Source organism: Ailuropoda melanoleuca, chromosome 2, assembly GCF_002007445.2.
Source record: "Ailuropoda melanoleuca isolate Jingjing chromosome 2, ASM200744v2, whole genome shotgun sequence".
NCBI classification, from domain to species: Eukaryota; Metazoa; Chordata; class Mammalia; order Carnivora; family Ursidae; genus Ailuropoda; species Ailuropoda melanoleuca.
Genome location: NC_048219.1, coordinates 40,316,497 through 40,333,086, shown reverse-complemented (window position 1 = coordinate 40,333,086; position 16,590 = coordinate 40,316,497). Strand labels below are relative to the sequence as shown.

Genomic DNA, 16,590 nt, shown 5'->3' with positions numbered 1-16,590 from the left:
GCATGGTGCACTGGGTGTTATATGCAACTAATGAAGCATCGAACTTTGCATCGGAATCCGGGGATGTACTGTATGGTGACTAACATAATATAATAATAAAATTAAAATATATATATATATATATAAAAAATCCCAATGACATATTGTGGAAGTAAAAAAAATCCATCCTAAAGTTCGTGTGGAATATTAAGAGATCCCAAATAGTCAAAACATTCTTGAAAAAGAACTACAAAGTTGAAGGTCTTACATGTACTGATTTCAAAACTTGCTATGAAGCTATAAAAATCAATACAGTGCACAGCATAAAGACAGACATATGGACAAGTGGAATAGAATAGAGGGCCCAGAAATAACCCTCTACATATATGTTCAAATGATTTTCAACAAGGATGCCAATTCTATGCAATGGGGACAGGGCAGTCTTTTAAACAAAGGTGTTGGAAAAACTGGATGTGTACATGCAAAAGAATGATGTAGGACCCTTATATAAAAAAATAACTCCAGGGGCGCCTGGGTGGCACAGCCGTTAAGCGTCTGCCTTCGGCTCAGGGCGTGATCCCGGCTTATGGGATCGAGCCCCACGTCAGGCTCCTCCGCTATGAGCCTGCTTCTTCCTCTCCCACTCCCCCTGCTTTTGTTCCCTCTCTCGCTGGCTGTCTCTATCTCTGTCAAATAAATAAATAAAATCTTTAAAAAAAAATAACTCCAGATGTATCAAGCTCTTACAGCTAAAACTATAAAACTCTTAGAATAGGGGTGCTTGGGTGACTCAGTTGGTTCAGTGTCCAACTCTTGGTTTTGGCTCAAGTCATGATATCAGGGTCCTGGGATAGAACCCCAAGTCTTGCTCCATGCTTAGCGCAGACTGCTTCTCCCTCCCCCTCCCCCTCTGCTCTTCCCCCATCCCTCACGTATGCTCCTGTGCACTCTCTCTCTCAAATAAATAAAATCTTTAAAAAAGAAGAAGAAGAAAATGACAACGATATAAGGGAAAAACTTTTTGACACTGGATTTGGCAATAATTTCTTAAATATAACACCAAAAACACCATACAGCAAAAGAATGAAGGTGGTATAATGAACTACATCAAACATTAGAAACTTCTGTGCATCAAAGGACACACAACACAGTGAAAAGCAACCCATAGATAAGGAAAATATATTTAAAAATCATATATCTGATAAAGGGTTAATATTTGGACTATTCAAAGAATTTCTACAACTCAACAATAAACAAATAAGCCGTCCAAATTAAAAAATGGACAAAGAACTTGATATTTTTCCAAAGAAGATATACAGATAGCCAACAGCACACGAAAAAATGCTCAACATCACTAATTATTAGGGAAATGCAGATCAGAACTACAATGAGATACCAACCAAAGCCCATTAGGATGGCTAAAAACAGAACAGTGGAAAATAACAAATGTTGGTGAAGATATAGAGAATTTGGAAACTCCATACCCTGTTGATAAGAATGTATAATGGTGTAGCCACTATGGAAAACAGTATTGTGATTCCTCAAAATATAACCAGAATTGCCCCATGATCCAGTAATTCTACTTCTTGGTCTATACCCAAAAGAATTGAAAGCAGAGACTTGAACAGCTATTTGTACACCTATGTTCATAGCAGCATTATTCACAATAGCTAATAGGTGGAAGCAACTGAAATTTCCATCAGCAGATGAATGAGTAAACAAAATTTGGTGTCTATGTATACACACACAATGGAAAATTTTTAGCTTTAAAAAGAAATGAAATTCTAACATGTGCTACAATATGGATGAACCTTGAAGAACCTTGAAGATATACTAATTGAAATAAGCCAGTCACAAAAGGGCAAATAGTGTATGATTCCACTTAAATGAGATACGTAGAGTAGTCAAATTCAGAGACAGAAAATTGAAGGATGGATCCCAAGGAAGGTTATTAAAGGGAAGTTATTTTTTTAATGGGTACAGTTTCAGTTTTGTGAGATGAAAGCAGTTCTGGAGATGGATGGTGGTGTTGGTTGCACAACAATGTGAAAGTAGTTAATGTGGAAGTACTTAAAAATGGTTAAGATGATAAATTTTATATGCTGTGTATTTACTACAATTTTTTAAAAAGATAATTCAACTTTTCCAGCGAGATGGCATGAAGAGCTCCAATGCCCAGCTCAACTGAAACTGGCAAAAGTCATTTTTTAAAAACAACTGTTTAATGCCTCAGGAAATGGACCTAAGGACAAACAGTAAATGAAGAATCATTTGAGAAAATCTATGACAATTTACTAAGAAAGTTGTGGTATTTGAGCCAAGACTACCACTTCTTCCCTCCCAGCTTAGCAAGGCATACATTCCACTCTAGACTGCTTGCAGCCAAGAGCACAGGGCTCCCTTTCCCCTTAGCTCCCATGTATAGGGCTTTCTTTGCCCAAAGCAGAACTTAAGCATTTCTCATGCTGCCCCCAAATGCCTGTCGCTGAGGCTAACTTCTGGGTGGGTGCGATTGAGAAGTACGGACTGCTTTCTTCTGCCTAATCCCTACTGATGAACTCTACTTTGAGTGTGGCACACTGAGAATTCTGAGGTCCTGCCCTGGATCATGAGGTAATGGTTCCATGTCAGGAGAAGCAAGCTGAAAATATCTCAGGTTACTGCTCTGCCCCCTTCACGGAGCACTCAACATCTAGAGTGAGGTGGTTACTCATAGAGAAGCTTACCCTTGTTTCCACTGCCATGCCCACAGACCGACTTCATTTGCAACAGAGCATGGAGAAGTTTGAAACTAAGAGTATACTCAAATACAGTGGGGGTTGTGGCAAAAGGGAATTGAGTTAGATTCATGAATTTTTAAAAAATAATTACTTCAATGAAGATACAAGCTAGACTGTAGGCTAGCTAGTTAACGGAACCTGGGAATAAGGCAGCTAGGAGGAGCATTTTAGAGTGAGAATACCAAACCTTGATCTCAGAAGTTAGTCCCTGGAAGCAGCCACAATTTGATTGGAGTAGAAAATTTGTGCCCCAGGGCATTGTGGAAAACAATAGAGCAATCAGCTGGCAATTAGTGAAGTTTAACAGCTGAATGAGTGTAGTCCAGAGTAGTAGAGAGCCCCAACAGTACCATTGTCATCCCAGGATGGCTGTGGGGATACCCCAAAGCTGCTTATCCCCCAGAGGCAACATCAGAGGGTTAACATTGTGTGGGGTAAGTGTTAGAGAGGGCATATTAGTTTTCTACAGCTGCATTAGCGAAGTACCACAAACTGTGTGACTTAAAACAATAGAAGTTCATTGTCTCACAGTTCTGGAGGACAGAAGTCTGAAATCAAGGTGTTAGTGTGGACATGCACCCTCTGAATATGATAGGAAAGGATTTGTTTCTCTTCTAGCTCTGGTAGTCCTAGACATTTTTTGGCTTGTAGATCTCATTCCAATCCTCTGTCTTCACATTGTATTCTCCCCGTGTATTTTCTTGATGTTTTACCTCTGTGTGTGTATGTCCAAATTTCCCCTTTTTATAAAGACATCAGGCATACCGGATTAGGGTTCTCACCCTAATGACCTCATCTTAATTTGATTAAGTCAGCAAAGACCCTGTTTCCACAATCTGAAGTACTGGGAGTTAGGACTTAAACATATCTTCTTTGGGGGAACATAGTTCAACCCATTATGGGGAAATAGATCTCACAAAAGTGATCTAGGTAATCACTAAACAAATAAACAAGGGAATAGAAATTACAGGTTTTAGAAAGGAGAGAGGTATCAATACCTAGAGGTGCTACAATATGTTATCTAAAATCTCCAGTTTCCAACAAAACATAGGGCATACAAAGAAATAGAAAAATATGACCCATACTCAAAAAAGAAGACAGGCAATAGAAACTGTGGGAAGAACCAGATGTCAGATATAACAAAAAGAGATTTAAAAGAAATCATTATAAATATCTTCATAGAACTAAAGAGACCATGATTGGGGCGCCTGGGTGGTGCAGTCGTTAAGCGTCTACCTTCGGTTCAGGGCGTGATCCCAGCATTCTGGGATCAAGCCCCACATCAGGCTCCTCTGCTAGGAGCCTGCTTCTTCCTCTCCCACTCCCCCTGCTTGTGTTCTCTCTCTCACTGTCTGTCTGACTCTGTCAAATAAATAAATAAAATCTTTAAAAAAAATTTAAAAAAGAGACCATGATTAAAGAATTAGAGGTATGATGACTGTCACATCCAATTCAGAAAATATCAATAAAGAGACTCAACATCACTAATCATCAGTAAAACACAAATCAGAGCTACGATGAGATATCACCTCACACCTGTCAGAATGGCTAAAATCAACAACATAAGGAATAACTATTTTTTGGCAAGGATGTGGCAAAAGGGGAACCCTCTTGTATTGTTGGAAATGCAAACTGGTGCAGCAACTCTGGAAAACAGTATGAAGTTTCCTCAAAAAGTTAAAAATAGAGCTACCCTACAGTCCAGCAATTGCACTATTAGGTATTTACCCAAAGAATACAAAAATACTAATTTGAAAGGATACATGCACCACAATGTATATAGCAGCATTATCTACAATAGCTGAATTATGGAGACAGCCTAAATGGCCATTGACTAATGAATGGGTAAAGAAGATGTGGTGTGTATATACAATGGAATATTACTCAGCCATAAGAAGAGTGAAATCTAGCCATTTGCAACAACATGGCTAGAGCTAGAGTATTATGCTAAGTGAAATAAGTCAATCAGAGAAAGACAAATACCATATGATCTCACTCTTATGTGGAATTTAAGAAACAAAACAAATGAATAAAGGGGGGAGAAAGAAGCAACCCAAAAAACAGACTCTGAGAACAAACTGATGGTTACCAGAGGGAAAGTTGGTGGGGGCGTGGGTTAAACAGGTAATGGGGATTAAGTAGTGTACTTGTAATGAGCACCAGGTGTTGCATCGAAGTATTGAATCACTATATTGTACACCTGAAGCTAATATTACAATGTATGTTAACTAACTGGAATTTGAATAAAAACTTGAAAAAATACTGTATTGTATATTTGAAAGTTCCTAAAAAAATGATTTTAAAGGTTCTCATCATGGGGTGCCTGGGTAGCACAGTTTCTTGGGCGTCCAACTCTTGGTTTTGGCTCAGGTCATGGTCTCAGGGTCCCGAAACCAGGGCCACATCGGGCTCCCGGCTCAGTGTGGAGTCTGCTTAGGATTCTCTTCTCCCTCTGCCCCTCCCCTCATACTCGCTGTCTCTAAAATTAACGAATAAATTCTTAAAATGAAAAGGTTCTCATCATAACAAAAAATAATTTTGTATCTATGTGAGGTGGTGTAAAATTTTAATTTATTTTTTTAAAAGATTTATTATTTATTTTAGAGAGCAAGTGAATGGGAGAAGGGCAGAGTGAGAAAATCCCAAGCAGACTCCCTGCTGGGCACAGAGCCCCATATGGGGGTTGATCTCATAACCCATGAGATCATGATAGGAGCCAAAACCAAGAGTCAGATGCTTAATCAACTGAGCCACCCAGGGATCCCTGAGGTGACGGATTTTAAATAAACTTATTATAATCATTTCATGATATATATGTATATCAAATCATTATGTTATACATCTAAAATGGATACAATCTTATATGTCAGTTATCTCAATTAAAATTAAATAAAATGAAATTTCTGGGTTGCACCAAAAAATAATAAAAAAAGAAAGAACCAAATGGTAATTCTGGAGTTGAAAAGCCAGTAATCAAAACTTTAAACATTCACTAGAGGAGCTAAATGATAGCTTTTAACTGACAGAAGGAAGAATTAGCCAACTTGAGGATAGATCTATAGAGGTTATACAAGCCAAAAACAGAGTGGGGAAAAAAGAATGAAGAAAAATGAATGGAGCCTCAGAAAGGATGATACCAACCAAAAGCAACAGAATACAGATTCTTCTCAAGTATACATGGAACATTTTCCAGGATAGCTCATATGTTAGGCCACAAAATGAGTATTAATTAGTTGAAGAGAATTAAAATCTTATAAAGCATCTTTTCCAGCCACAATGTTAGGAAACGACCTTAATTACACAAAGAAAACTGGGAAGTTCAAAAATATGTGAAAATTAAGCAATATGCTACTGAATAACTAATGGGCCAAAGAAGAAATCAAAAGAGAAATAAAAAAAATACCTTGAGACAAATGAAAGTGGAAATATACCAAAATTTGTGGGGTGCAGCAAAAGCCATTCTAAAAGGGAAGTTCATAGATATAAATAGCTATCTCAAGAAAAAAAAAGTCTCAAACAACTTAATTTTACACCTCAAAGGACTAGAAAAAAAACAAATGAAGCCCAAAGTTAGTGGAAGGAAAGAAATAACAGATTAGAGCAGAAACAAATTAAATAGGGACTGAAAAGACAATAGAGAAGATCAATGAAACTAAAAGCTGGTTCTTTGAAAAGATAAACAAAGTGGACAAATCCTTAACTATATTCATCAGGAAAGAAAGAGAGGGGATTCAAATAAAATTAGGTTCAAATAAATAAAATCAGAAATAAAAGAGATGTTACAACTGATACCACAGAAATAACAGGATCATAAGAGAATATTATGAACAAATACATGCCAACAAATTAGACAACCTAGAAGAAATGTACAAATCATTAGATATGAACAACCTATCAAGACTGAATTTGATGAAATAGATAATCTGAACAATCCAATTACTATTAAGGAGATCAAATCGGTAACCAAAAACCTCCCAACAAACAAAATTCTAGAACCAGTTTTAAGTGGTGAATTATACCAAACGTTCAAAGAATTAATATCAATTCTTCTCAAAATTTTCCAATAAAGGAAGAGGGGGAAGCTCTTTGAAACTCATTTTATGATACCAAAACCATACAAGGGCACCACAAGGAAAGAAAATTATACACCAATATCTACAATGAACATAGATACAAAACCCTAAGCAAAATACTGGCAAACCAAATTCAACAATATATTAAAAGGATTATAGTTTATGATCAAATAGAATTCATTCCAGGGATGCAAGGTTGGTTTAGTACTCACAAATCAGTCAATGTGATACACCATATTAACAGAATGAAGGATAAAAATCATATGATCATTTCAATAGATGCAGAAAAAACATTTGACAAAATTCAACATCCATTTATGATAAAAACTCTACAAAGCAGGTATAGAGGGAATGTACCTCACATAATTAGGCCATATGTACTCAGTGGTAAAAATCCGAAAGCGTTTCGTCTAAGATCAAGAACAAGGCAAGGATGCCCACTCTTGCCACTTTTATTCAACATAGTATTGGAGGTCCTAGACAGAGTAATAAGTCAAGAAAAAGAGATAAAAGTTATCCAAGTTGAAAAGGAAGAAGTAAAACTGTCACTATTTGTAGATGACATGATATTATATATAGAAAGTCCTAAAGACTCCACCAAAAAACAATTAGAATAATAAATTCAGTAAATTTGATTGAAACAAAATTAATATACAGAAACCTGTCGCATTTCTATACATTAATATCCAGTGCTCAGAAAGAGAAATTTTTTAAAAATCCCATCTATAATTGCATCTAAACAAATTAAATACCTAGAAATAAATTTAACAAAGGAGGTAAAAGATCTGTATATTGAACATTACGAGACATTAATGAAAAAATTGAAGTTACAAATACATAAAAAGATATTCCATACTTATTGATTGGAAGAATCAATATTGTTAAAATGTCCACACTATCCAAAGCAATGCACAGAGTCACTGCAAACCCTAGCAAAATTTCAATGGCATTTTTCACAGAATAGAATAATCTTAAAATTTGTATGGACCAGCAAAAGACCCTGAACAGCTAAAGCAATCTTAGGAAAGAATAAAGCTGGAGACATCACCTTCTCTGATTTCAAATTGTATTGCAGAGCTATAGTAATTAAAACAGTATGGTATTTGTACATAAACACATACATCAAAAATAGAAACAAAGATTTATGGAACTGAACAGAGAGCCCAGAAATAAACCCACACATATATGGTCAATTAATTTACAATGGAAGAGCAATGTATATGCTGGGGAAAACAATATCTTCGGTAAGTAGAGTTAGGAAAACTGGAAAGCCACATGCCAAAGAATGAAACTGGACCACTATCTTAGACCATACACAAAAATTAACTCAAAATGGATTAAAAACTTGAATGTAAGAGCTGTTTTTTCTGTATGTGTTAAATTTCATAATTGAAAAGATTAAAAATTAGGCAAAAAACAACAATATATAAAAATTGGGAAATGTTACTAATAAAATGTTGAACAAATAGTAGTGGGTTTTTTAAAGCTTATGCATAAAAGATTAAATATACAAAAATATTAATAATCTGGATGAATTATCTTTCTACCTTTCTGAATTTCCCCAAAATTAATATGTATTACTTGCGTATAGGTAAAAATATGTATAAGATGTTTTTAAAAAGTATGCCTAGTTAAGAAATTTTTTAAGCATAAAATCTTTTATTCAATTTTTCATGTTTATTCCATCCTAGAAACATTGTATTGCTTTTTTCTACTACTTTTATTCCTATTTTCTGGGACCTATTATTCAGAAACCACTTTTTTTTTTTTACTTATTTCATTTTAAATAACCATTTTCCACAGGTAATTAATGCACTTGGAGTTGATGTTACTCCCCGACCTCTTTACCATCAAGACCCACATATGGGTACAGCAAAGCCAAATAAACTATTGACATCACAAGAAGGATCATATTCATCGGACTATATATCTTCCTATAGCCTGTATCAGAACACAATAAATCCTAGTATGTTAGGGCAGTTTACAAGGTAGGGTATACTATTCTATTTTTTTTTTAATATCATATGTACTGTCTTTTCATTTAAGTTGCATATATGTAACTTAGATCTCAGTTGTCTTCAGACTCCCAACTCCACTCTACATTAGTGTACCATCTCTATGTTCCCCTCACGTTTTACTTAGATGTAGAGCTTTGCATGACTTAAGAGTTCCCTGACACACCAAAACATTTGTGAGAAATATATGTAGATTTTATTCAAGATTTCTTGAGGAACCAAAAGGTGGGGCTTGCATCACATACCCACAGACATATTTCTTGAGTTTTTTTTATGTTGCCATTTAGGGAAGAAGTAGCTTTCCTTCTCCGTGACCACCTCCCCACCCCATTCTTCCATGTATATCCCTGTTCTCCTAGGGTTTGGTTTCTCTTCTGTTTCATAATTTTTTTGTAAATGAAGTGTTATGCCTGTATTATGTAGACACATTACTGAAATTTTATTAATGCTTACAGTGGAGAAATTCAGAGTCTTTGCAATAATAAAACAGGATGTCCTAAAATAATCTAAAGATTATGGGGAAATATTTGAGTGTGTAATTTCCAATCTGACAAATTAAAATTTCCAGACGTTAACTAAGCACAAAATTTTAAGAGAAAATAGGCTGTTTGAGAGTCTGCCTCCAAATCGGCATAGGGTAGCCATAGGAGTGCTCTACAAAACAAAGAATATTCCAGTAAACTGAACCTATCCCTTCGGAGGACAGTTGGACTTAGAAATAGAAAGTGAAAAAAGGTATATAATATCATGAAGTAGTATTAAGTTCATATGTTTAAAGAAATTATTTTTATATTTTTCAATTTGTGGATTTCCCAATCAGTATGTAGATTTGCTTTTAATTAAACCTTGAGAGGACCTTTTAAGGTGAATATAAGATGGGATTTGAATACATCACATTTAAGATGGGATTTGAATGATGAGCAGAAAACTGGTAAAAAATGAAAGAAAGTTCCAGGCCGAGGCTCTAAAATAAGAGAGCACTACAAGATTGAGGAAAAGGGGGGAAGGGGAAGACTGATAATGAAGACAGAGAGACTGGCTAGGTAGACTGTATTTCAGCTTTTTATTCTAAATATATTGGGAACCCATCGAAGGACTTTAGACCTAGGTTTGACATGTTTTATCTCTAAAATATATTTATAATGACTTTCACTTTAGGGAACACTACAAACCAACTCTGTTTAAAGAAGTAGTTTCTTTTTTATCAATTTTTCTTAAATGATTATAATATATTTGATTTCTCAGTATGATAAGATTTTTATATATTTAATTACCCACAAGAACATCTACATAAATGAATAATGTTGTTTTTCATTATTAAAGGTCAGTTTTAGGAAGCAGTTCAGTTTCTAAATCAAGTGCATCTACTACTGAATCAATAGCAGAAGACCTAGAAGAACCATCCTATAAACGGGAAAAACTAACTAGTTTTACAGGTAATGAAAATAATATCATTTATTTCAGTAACAGCCCATTATTTCCTTAGCAAATATGCTTATTATTTGTCAGGTACTTGAGATAAAAGAACTATGGTAATGATTCCCAACTGCTGGCCTGAGGAATAGCTACATGTGAATTACCAGGGTATCATTCAATTTCCCAAGGTAACACTCTTGCACCACCAGCCTCAAGAATGACAGCCCTGTTTTAGAAGTTCTCTGCTTTTAACTCAGGAGGCAAGTTCTTCTGATACATTGTGATCAGTGCCCTAATAGGACATATGCAGAATGTTATGCGAGCACTTTGAAAGTGAAGATTAACAACTTGAGGTGGGAAAAAAAAAAAAGAATTCATAGAGAGCATTATAGACTTTGGAATTGGGTTTTTAATGATGATTAGTAATTTGTCAGGAGAACAAATAAGAGTGGCTCCTTCCAGGCAGAGCATAAAACATGAGGTGTAGGATTATGAAAATGAAGATAAAAGAATGATAAAATAATGGATGATCAAAGGTGCTGGAAGAAATGGGTACCTACCTGAGGAACATTTGCCTTGGAGTGCAGTAAGGGTGTCTGTTCCTCTGGTATGACAATGAAGGTTTCAGGGAAGTATTCATAAGGTTGGAAAAGTGCTTGATAGAGTCTTTGGTGTTAAGATATGTAACAGGAATGCTCTGCCACGTAACAGAATACCCAGCTACCGTTAGCTTAAACAATCACCTATTTTTTTCACATTAAAAGAACTTAAAAGGTCAATAGCTTTTGGATTTGATTTTGTGGCTTGACTGTCAGACTCTGCATTGGCAGCTCTGCTGTTCTCTTTCCTTAAAACTTTTCTTCTTACTTCTTGCTTTTTTCTCCATGCTCTCAAAATATCTGCCCCAGCTGTGGGTATTATATCCACATTAAAGGCAGAAAGAGGGAGAAAGGCAGTAGCTTCATTCATATCATCCTTATTTATTAGGAAAGTAAAAGCTTCCCCAGGAGCCTTCTTTCCTATATATTTCTGCTGTTATCTCATTGGCCAGAACTCTGTCATATGGTCACCTCTAGCTTCAAGAGAGGCTAGGAAAGCTAAACATTTGATTTTCTTAATGGAAAAAGCAAGGGAAGGGAGAAAGCCTTAGCAATGAAAACTTAGGCAATCAGCAGTATCTGCTGCAGCAGGGAAGAGCATCCTCTCAGAGGGAGAGAGGAGGACTGGATTATTATCATAATGTCCCCTAGCTTCAGAGGGATTGACTACATCCCACAACACAGTCTGTTCTTTGACCACATAAAGCTACCTGCGATGTATGACCCATCATGATATTTTGGTAAAATGAAAATTAAAAATAGCAATTAGTAAATGATTTTTATTAAGTCATGTATTTTAGATTTACGAGTTGTGAGGGCAACGCCTGAAAAAATTGTAACAAAAGAAGACCTACAAAAGACTATAGAGATAACACTCACAGAGACGGAAACACTGAGCTTTTTTAACCTACCAACAGTCTTGATTTCTGTGGAATCTGAAGAAGCTGAGAAGGTCATGTACGTATGGCTCAATTGTCTATTTGCTTCTGTAATTTCAGTGCTAAGTCAGAGGTTCTTAGCCTTGTTTCTGTTTTTGGGGATTCCTGGATAAATACTGGTGGCATATGTGCTTGGTGAAATTATATGTAAAGTTATATATGTGCCCTATGAAATGACATGTAAAGTATTTGTGTTGTATGTACTTTTTTCCTAGAGGAAGAACCCATAGCTTTACCTTATTCTTTAAAAAGTAGGCAAACTTCTAAGTCAAATAATAAAAGAAATAAAGGAAGCTTCCAAGTCTCCATATAGATTTTAATGATTTTTTTCTTCTATGCATATATAAATTATTTCCATTTAAGAAGAAAGGACTGACATTTTTATATTAAAAACTTAAGAAGGAAAATATGTAATAGGAAAATAACTGAATTTACTACATTAGAACAGATTTTCCATTTCTCCTTATTAATGAATTTAAATAGATCATTAGTTTTTGCCTTGTGTATTTTGAAGCTTTTTTGTTAAACACATACACATGAAGGATTGTTATGCCTTTTTGGGAGAATTGACCCCTTTATCATTATGTAATGCCTCTCTTTATCTCTGATAATTTGCCTTGCTCTGGAATCTGCTGTCTGAAATTAATTTAGCTACTATAAATAGATTATTGGTAGTTATTCAGATTATTTAGATTCAAATATAATTTGAATATGATTCATAGTACTAAAAAATCCATCATTAAAATATTTTTAGGGCATTATTCTTATCCAAATATAAAATAACCTAGAATTTTTTTGGACTATAAAATATCATACAAGTAGATCCTGAATAACATACTTTGAAACTCGTAAGACATAAAGGAAACCCTTGACACCAAAAAAAGGAAAGGAAAGAATAACAAATGGATAAATAAATGATCTGAAATCAGGGGAGAGATGCTAGAAGCAAATGTTAAAATCATCACATGGATCTAGAGTCCATTAAGTCTTGGGTCCCCCACAAGTTGAGAGAAATGAAAGAGATATTTTTGTATTAATCAAAGACACTTAAAAGGATTGCAGATATCTCAAGTGATCCCAGGTCTCATAGCTACTATCATAAGCAAACATGGATTTTCTCTGGAGGAAATCATATCCTGTTTAGGTTCTTAAGATTCCCTCAGATTGAGTTTGGTAAAAATACACCAAACCAATAAAGAAGCCATCATGAATGAGAATTAAAAGAAATAACAAACCCTAAATCTACATCGTGAGGACTGTGGATAATAAGGTTTTAGTAGGGCTATATTATAAGATAAAGAATGTAAAATATATGTGAGATATTTGAATAAAAGATAAAGTTAACACCTTACTAACATTAAGAAACTATCAAAATGATGACTCATATTTGCAAAAACATCTAAAAAGAACTGTAAAATAAAGTATGCTTATATTATTGCTGGAATTAAAAAGTAAATGTTAAACAAGGCATAATTGAGCAGAGATTTAATAAATTGAAACATAGATCTGGACAAATTATACAAAATAAACCTCGGGGAGAAAAATGTGATATAAAGTATGAATGAGAAGTTAAAAAAGACATTGTCAATAGAATAAAGGTCCAACATGCATGTGGTTATTTTCAAAAAGTCAAAATAGGAAGAATGGAGGAGAGTAACTATTCAAAAAGAGTGAGTAAGGACTTTCCCAAGGTCTTAAAAGACACCATGTCACAGAAACAGGAATAAATTTTTTACAAAATCTACAAAAAAGAAGTGGATTCAGTGCATTGTACTGACACTCCAGGGTATCAAATATTAAAAGATTTTAAAATCAGAAGAAAAAAAGAAAAAAGATATCATCCACAGAGAAACAGTTAAACCAACAGCATTATTAGGGATAAAGAAGTTCACTTCATAGTGACAGGAAGGTAAAAATAATTCTAATCTCAGATACTCCTAATAAAATAACCTCAACATATATGAAGCAAAAATTAAAAACTTGGTAAGTATCCTATTAAAGTAGGAGATTTAAACATGCCTCTCCTAATTACTGTATGTCTACCAGATAAAAAATTCATATAGATATAGAAAATTTGAACCAAAAACATAATTTAATGATCACAACTCTTCACTCAACAATTAGAGAACATACACCCTTTTCAAGCACACACAGAACACTTAGAAAAATCATCCACACATAAGGCCATGAAGAAAAATTTCAAAAATTTCGAAGAAACGAAATTCTCTGGCCACAAATGGAATTAAGTTAAACGTGAATAACATAAATCTTAGTAAAAACATAGATACATATTCACGTACACATTTGGAAGTTAAAAAGCACATTTTCTAAATTCCTCATGAATCAAAGAAAAAAACCATAATAGAAATTTAAGGAATACTCAGAACTGAATAATTATGAAAATCATAATAACTACAGGATGACACAAACATGGTACCTTAAGGGAGATGTATAGTTTTCAGTGTTTATAGCAAAGTTCATAAAACCTATTTGGAGATAGTGCTAACATATTGTTGGTGGGCACTGAAAGTAGTAGGGATGTCGGGAGGTACAGTAAATGGAGTCCTTTGGAGGTAGCTTAGTGTAGTCTTTCCCTAAAGAGTTTTTTGAACTCTCACTTCATGTTTGGTGCAATCTACATTAAAGAAGGTAATTTTAAAGAGAAAACATAAAGAAGCAATATCTGTGGTGATAACTTTTATTAATGTGTTGAATATACTTTATTTTTTATAGTCGGAGAAACAAGATTTATGAGACCCTTTGTAGAAATAGATTAGGCAATGACTTATATGTTGAAAGGATGATGCAGACTATTAACGGAGCTCCAAAGAATAAAGAGGTTCAATGTGACAAAATTGTAAAGGAAGACAAAGGTAATTTATATTTTATTCTGCTTGATAAATGACCATATTTTAATATAATTCTTTGAGTCTCAATTAACAAATAAATATTGAAACATATAAAGCAAATATAGAAATACTTTGGTCAAATCACAATAGTAGCTGGGCACTGTAATCTACAGCTTTTAGACTTTGACAAATAACGAGTAAAAAAAAGTGAGTAATAAATATAAATATAGAAGATTTAGATAACATATCAATTTTGATTTTTATAGTAACGTAGAATTTTATACTTTTCAAATGTTTACAAAGCATTTAGAGAAACTGCTTACTATTTCACAAAGATTATCAATCACAACTAATAACATTTAAAATGTGCCAGATACTATTCTAGGCCTTTCATATTTATTAACTGGTTTAATCCTCACAACAACGCTACAAGGTAGGTACTATTGTTACTCTCCATTTTGGAGGAAGAAACAAGCAAAGAGAAGTTAGCCAACTTGCTAAGGTCACTCAGCTAGTATGGCATACAGTAATACCCTCAGACAGTCTGGTTGTAGAGCCTGTGTCCTTTACACTTACTGTCTTTCAACGTTTATAAATTAGCAACCCTGCATAGCCAACAATCTGTGAAGTAGAGCCAAAAAGGTAATTAGAAGAAAGTTTTTAATTTTAATGGCCTTTGTTATTCAGCAAAACTATAAGCTAGTTTTTTTGAAAGATTAAAATAGACAAACTTCTAAGCAAGTACTAAATCAAGAAAAGGGCAACTTACAATTAGTAGGAAAACTTTGTGGCATCTTTGCTCACTCTTGCCTTACTCCCCTTCCCAATGTGGTGATGGTCTTAAAGGCAGCAGTCTGCCTTCCCAGTTTGAGACCCTGGCCTCTGGTTCTAGAGGGAGCAGAGCAGACTTCATTCTTAACGGAGTTGGTTTCTCTGTTTCAACCTGTTTGGGAGCTACCCGAAGGACTGACACAGAGCACTTCTCTTATTATTGGGTTTTTTTTTTTTAATTCAGCACTCGCTCAGGTGGGAAAGCAGCTGTGCATACTGCATTCTCCACAAATATTGAAAGGCAAGTGACCCCTCATCTCTCTTAGAGAAAAGAGAATACAATGAAGTCAAACAAGAAACATACTAAAAGCCTGAGAGAAAAAGCTAGGGAGGGAGTTTCTTTGGGAAATTAAGATATTGAAAAAGGCTTGCATATACAGGGAAATTTAGAAAGTCATGTGCGTTCCTAGGGCAGGATGCATGCTCAGAAAAGACTTGAAAAGATCCTAATCTTTCACCTCTGGCTGATCTGTAGGCTCAGTACAAGCAGGAAGTGAAGGCTAAGGCATAGTTAGAAACAGCCTGGCTAAGCATTAAAGGAATACATTAACACAGACTTAATCTGCAAAGACTGGGAGTTTTTTCCCTTTTGTTTTGTTTTGTTTTGTTTTGTTTTGTTTTGTTTGTTTTTCTTTGCTCTCCTTTCTTTCTGATGGGGGGAGGAATTCAGGTGTTCAAGGAAATCTCTGTCAAGACATTTGCTGACCAAAAGCCGGAAAGCAAACACTTCTAAGATGATACATGACAAAGAATGCAGTCTTTATAAAAATAGTTTAGAAACATCACTAAGCAAACAAACTAGGACTCACAGCAAACTACAAAAACAAAACCCAAGGACCAAGAAGAATCTGATATCCAGAGTTACCATATTATTATATTCAAAATGTTCAGTTCTAAAAAAATTTACAAAGGATAGAAAGAAATAAGAAAGTGTAGCCTGTTTAAATAAGAAATTAACGGAAACTCTCCCTGTGGAAGTACAGACATTGTATTTATTAGCCAAAAACTTTATATCGATTGTATTAAATATTCTGATAAGGCTAAAGGAAACTGTGGGCAAAGAGCTAAAGCAGACCAGACAAACAAATAAAGAATATGAATAAAGAGATA

General features: G+C 34.6%; 1 protein-coding gene across 1 annotated transcript in view; it reads left to right on the top strand.

Moving 5' to 3' along the window:
* Nucleotides 1-16,590, top strand: part of DNAI4 (dynein axonemal intermediate chain 4) — an 84,111-nt gene that overhangs the window by 16,813 nt on the left and 50,708 nt on the right. The window contains exons 3-6 of the mRNA XM_002921952.4: nt 8,636-8,820; nt 10,171-10,283; nt 11,663-11,819; nt 14,534-14,673. Of these exons, the coding sequence (XP_002921998.4) occupies nt 8,636-8,820; nt 10,171-10,283; nt 11,663-11,819; nt 14,534-14,673 (595 nt within the window). The remainder of the gene's footprint in view (nt 1-8,635; nt 8,821-10,170; nt 10,284-11,662; nt 11,820-14,533; nt 14,674-16,590) is intronic.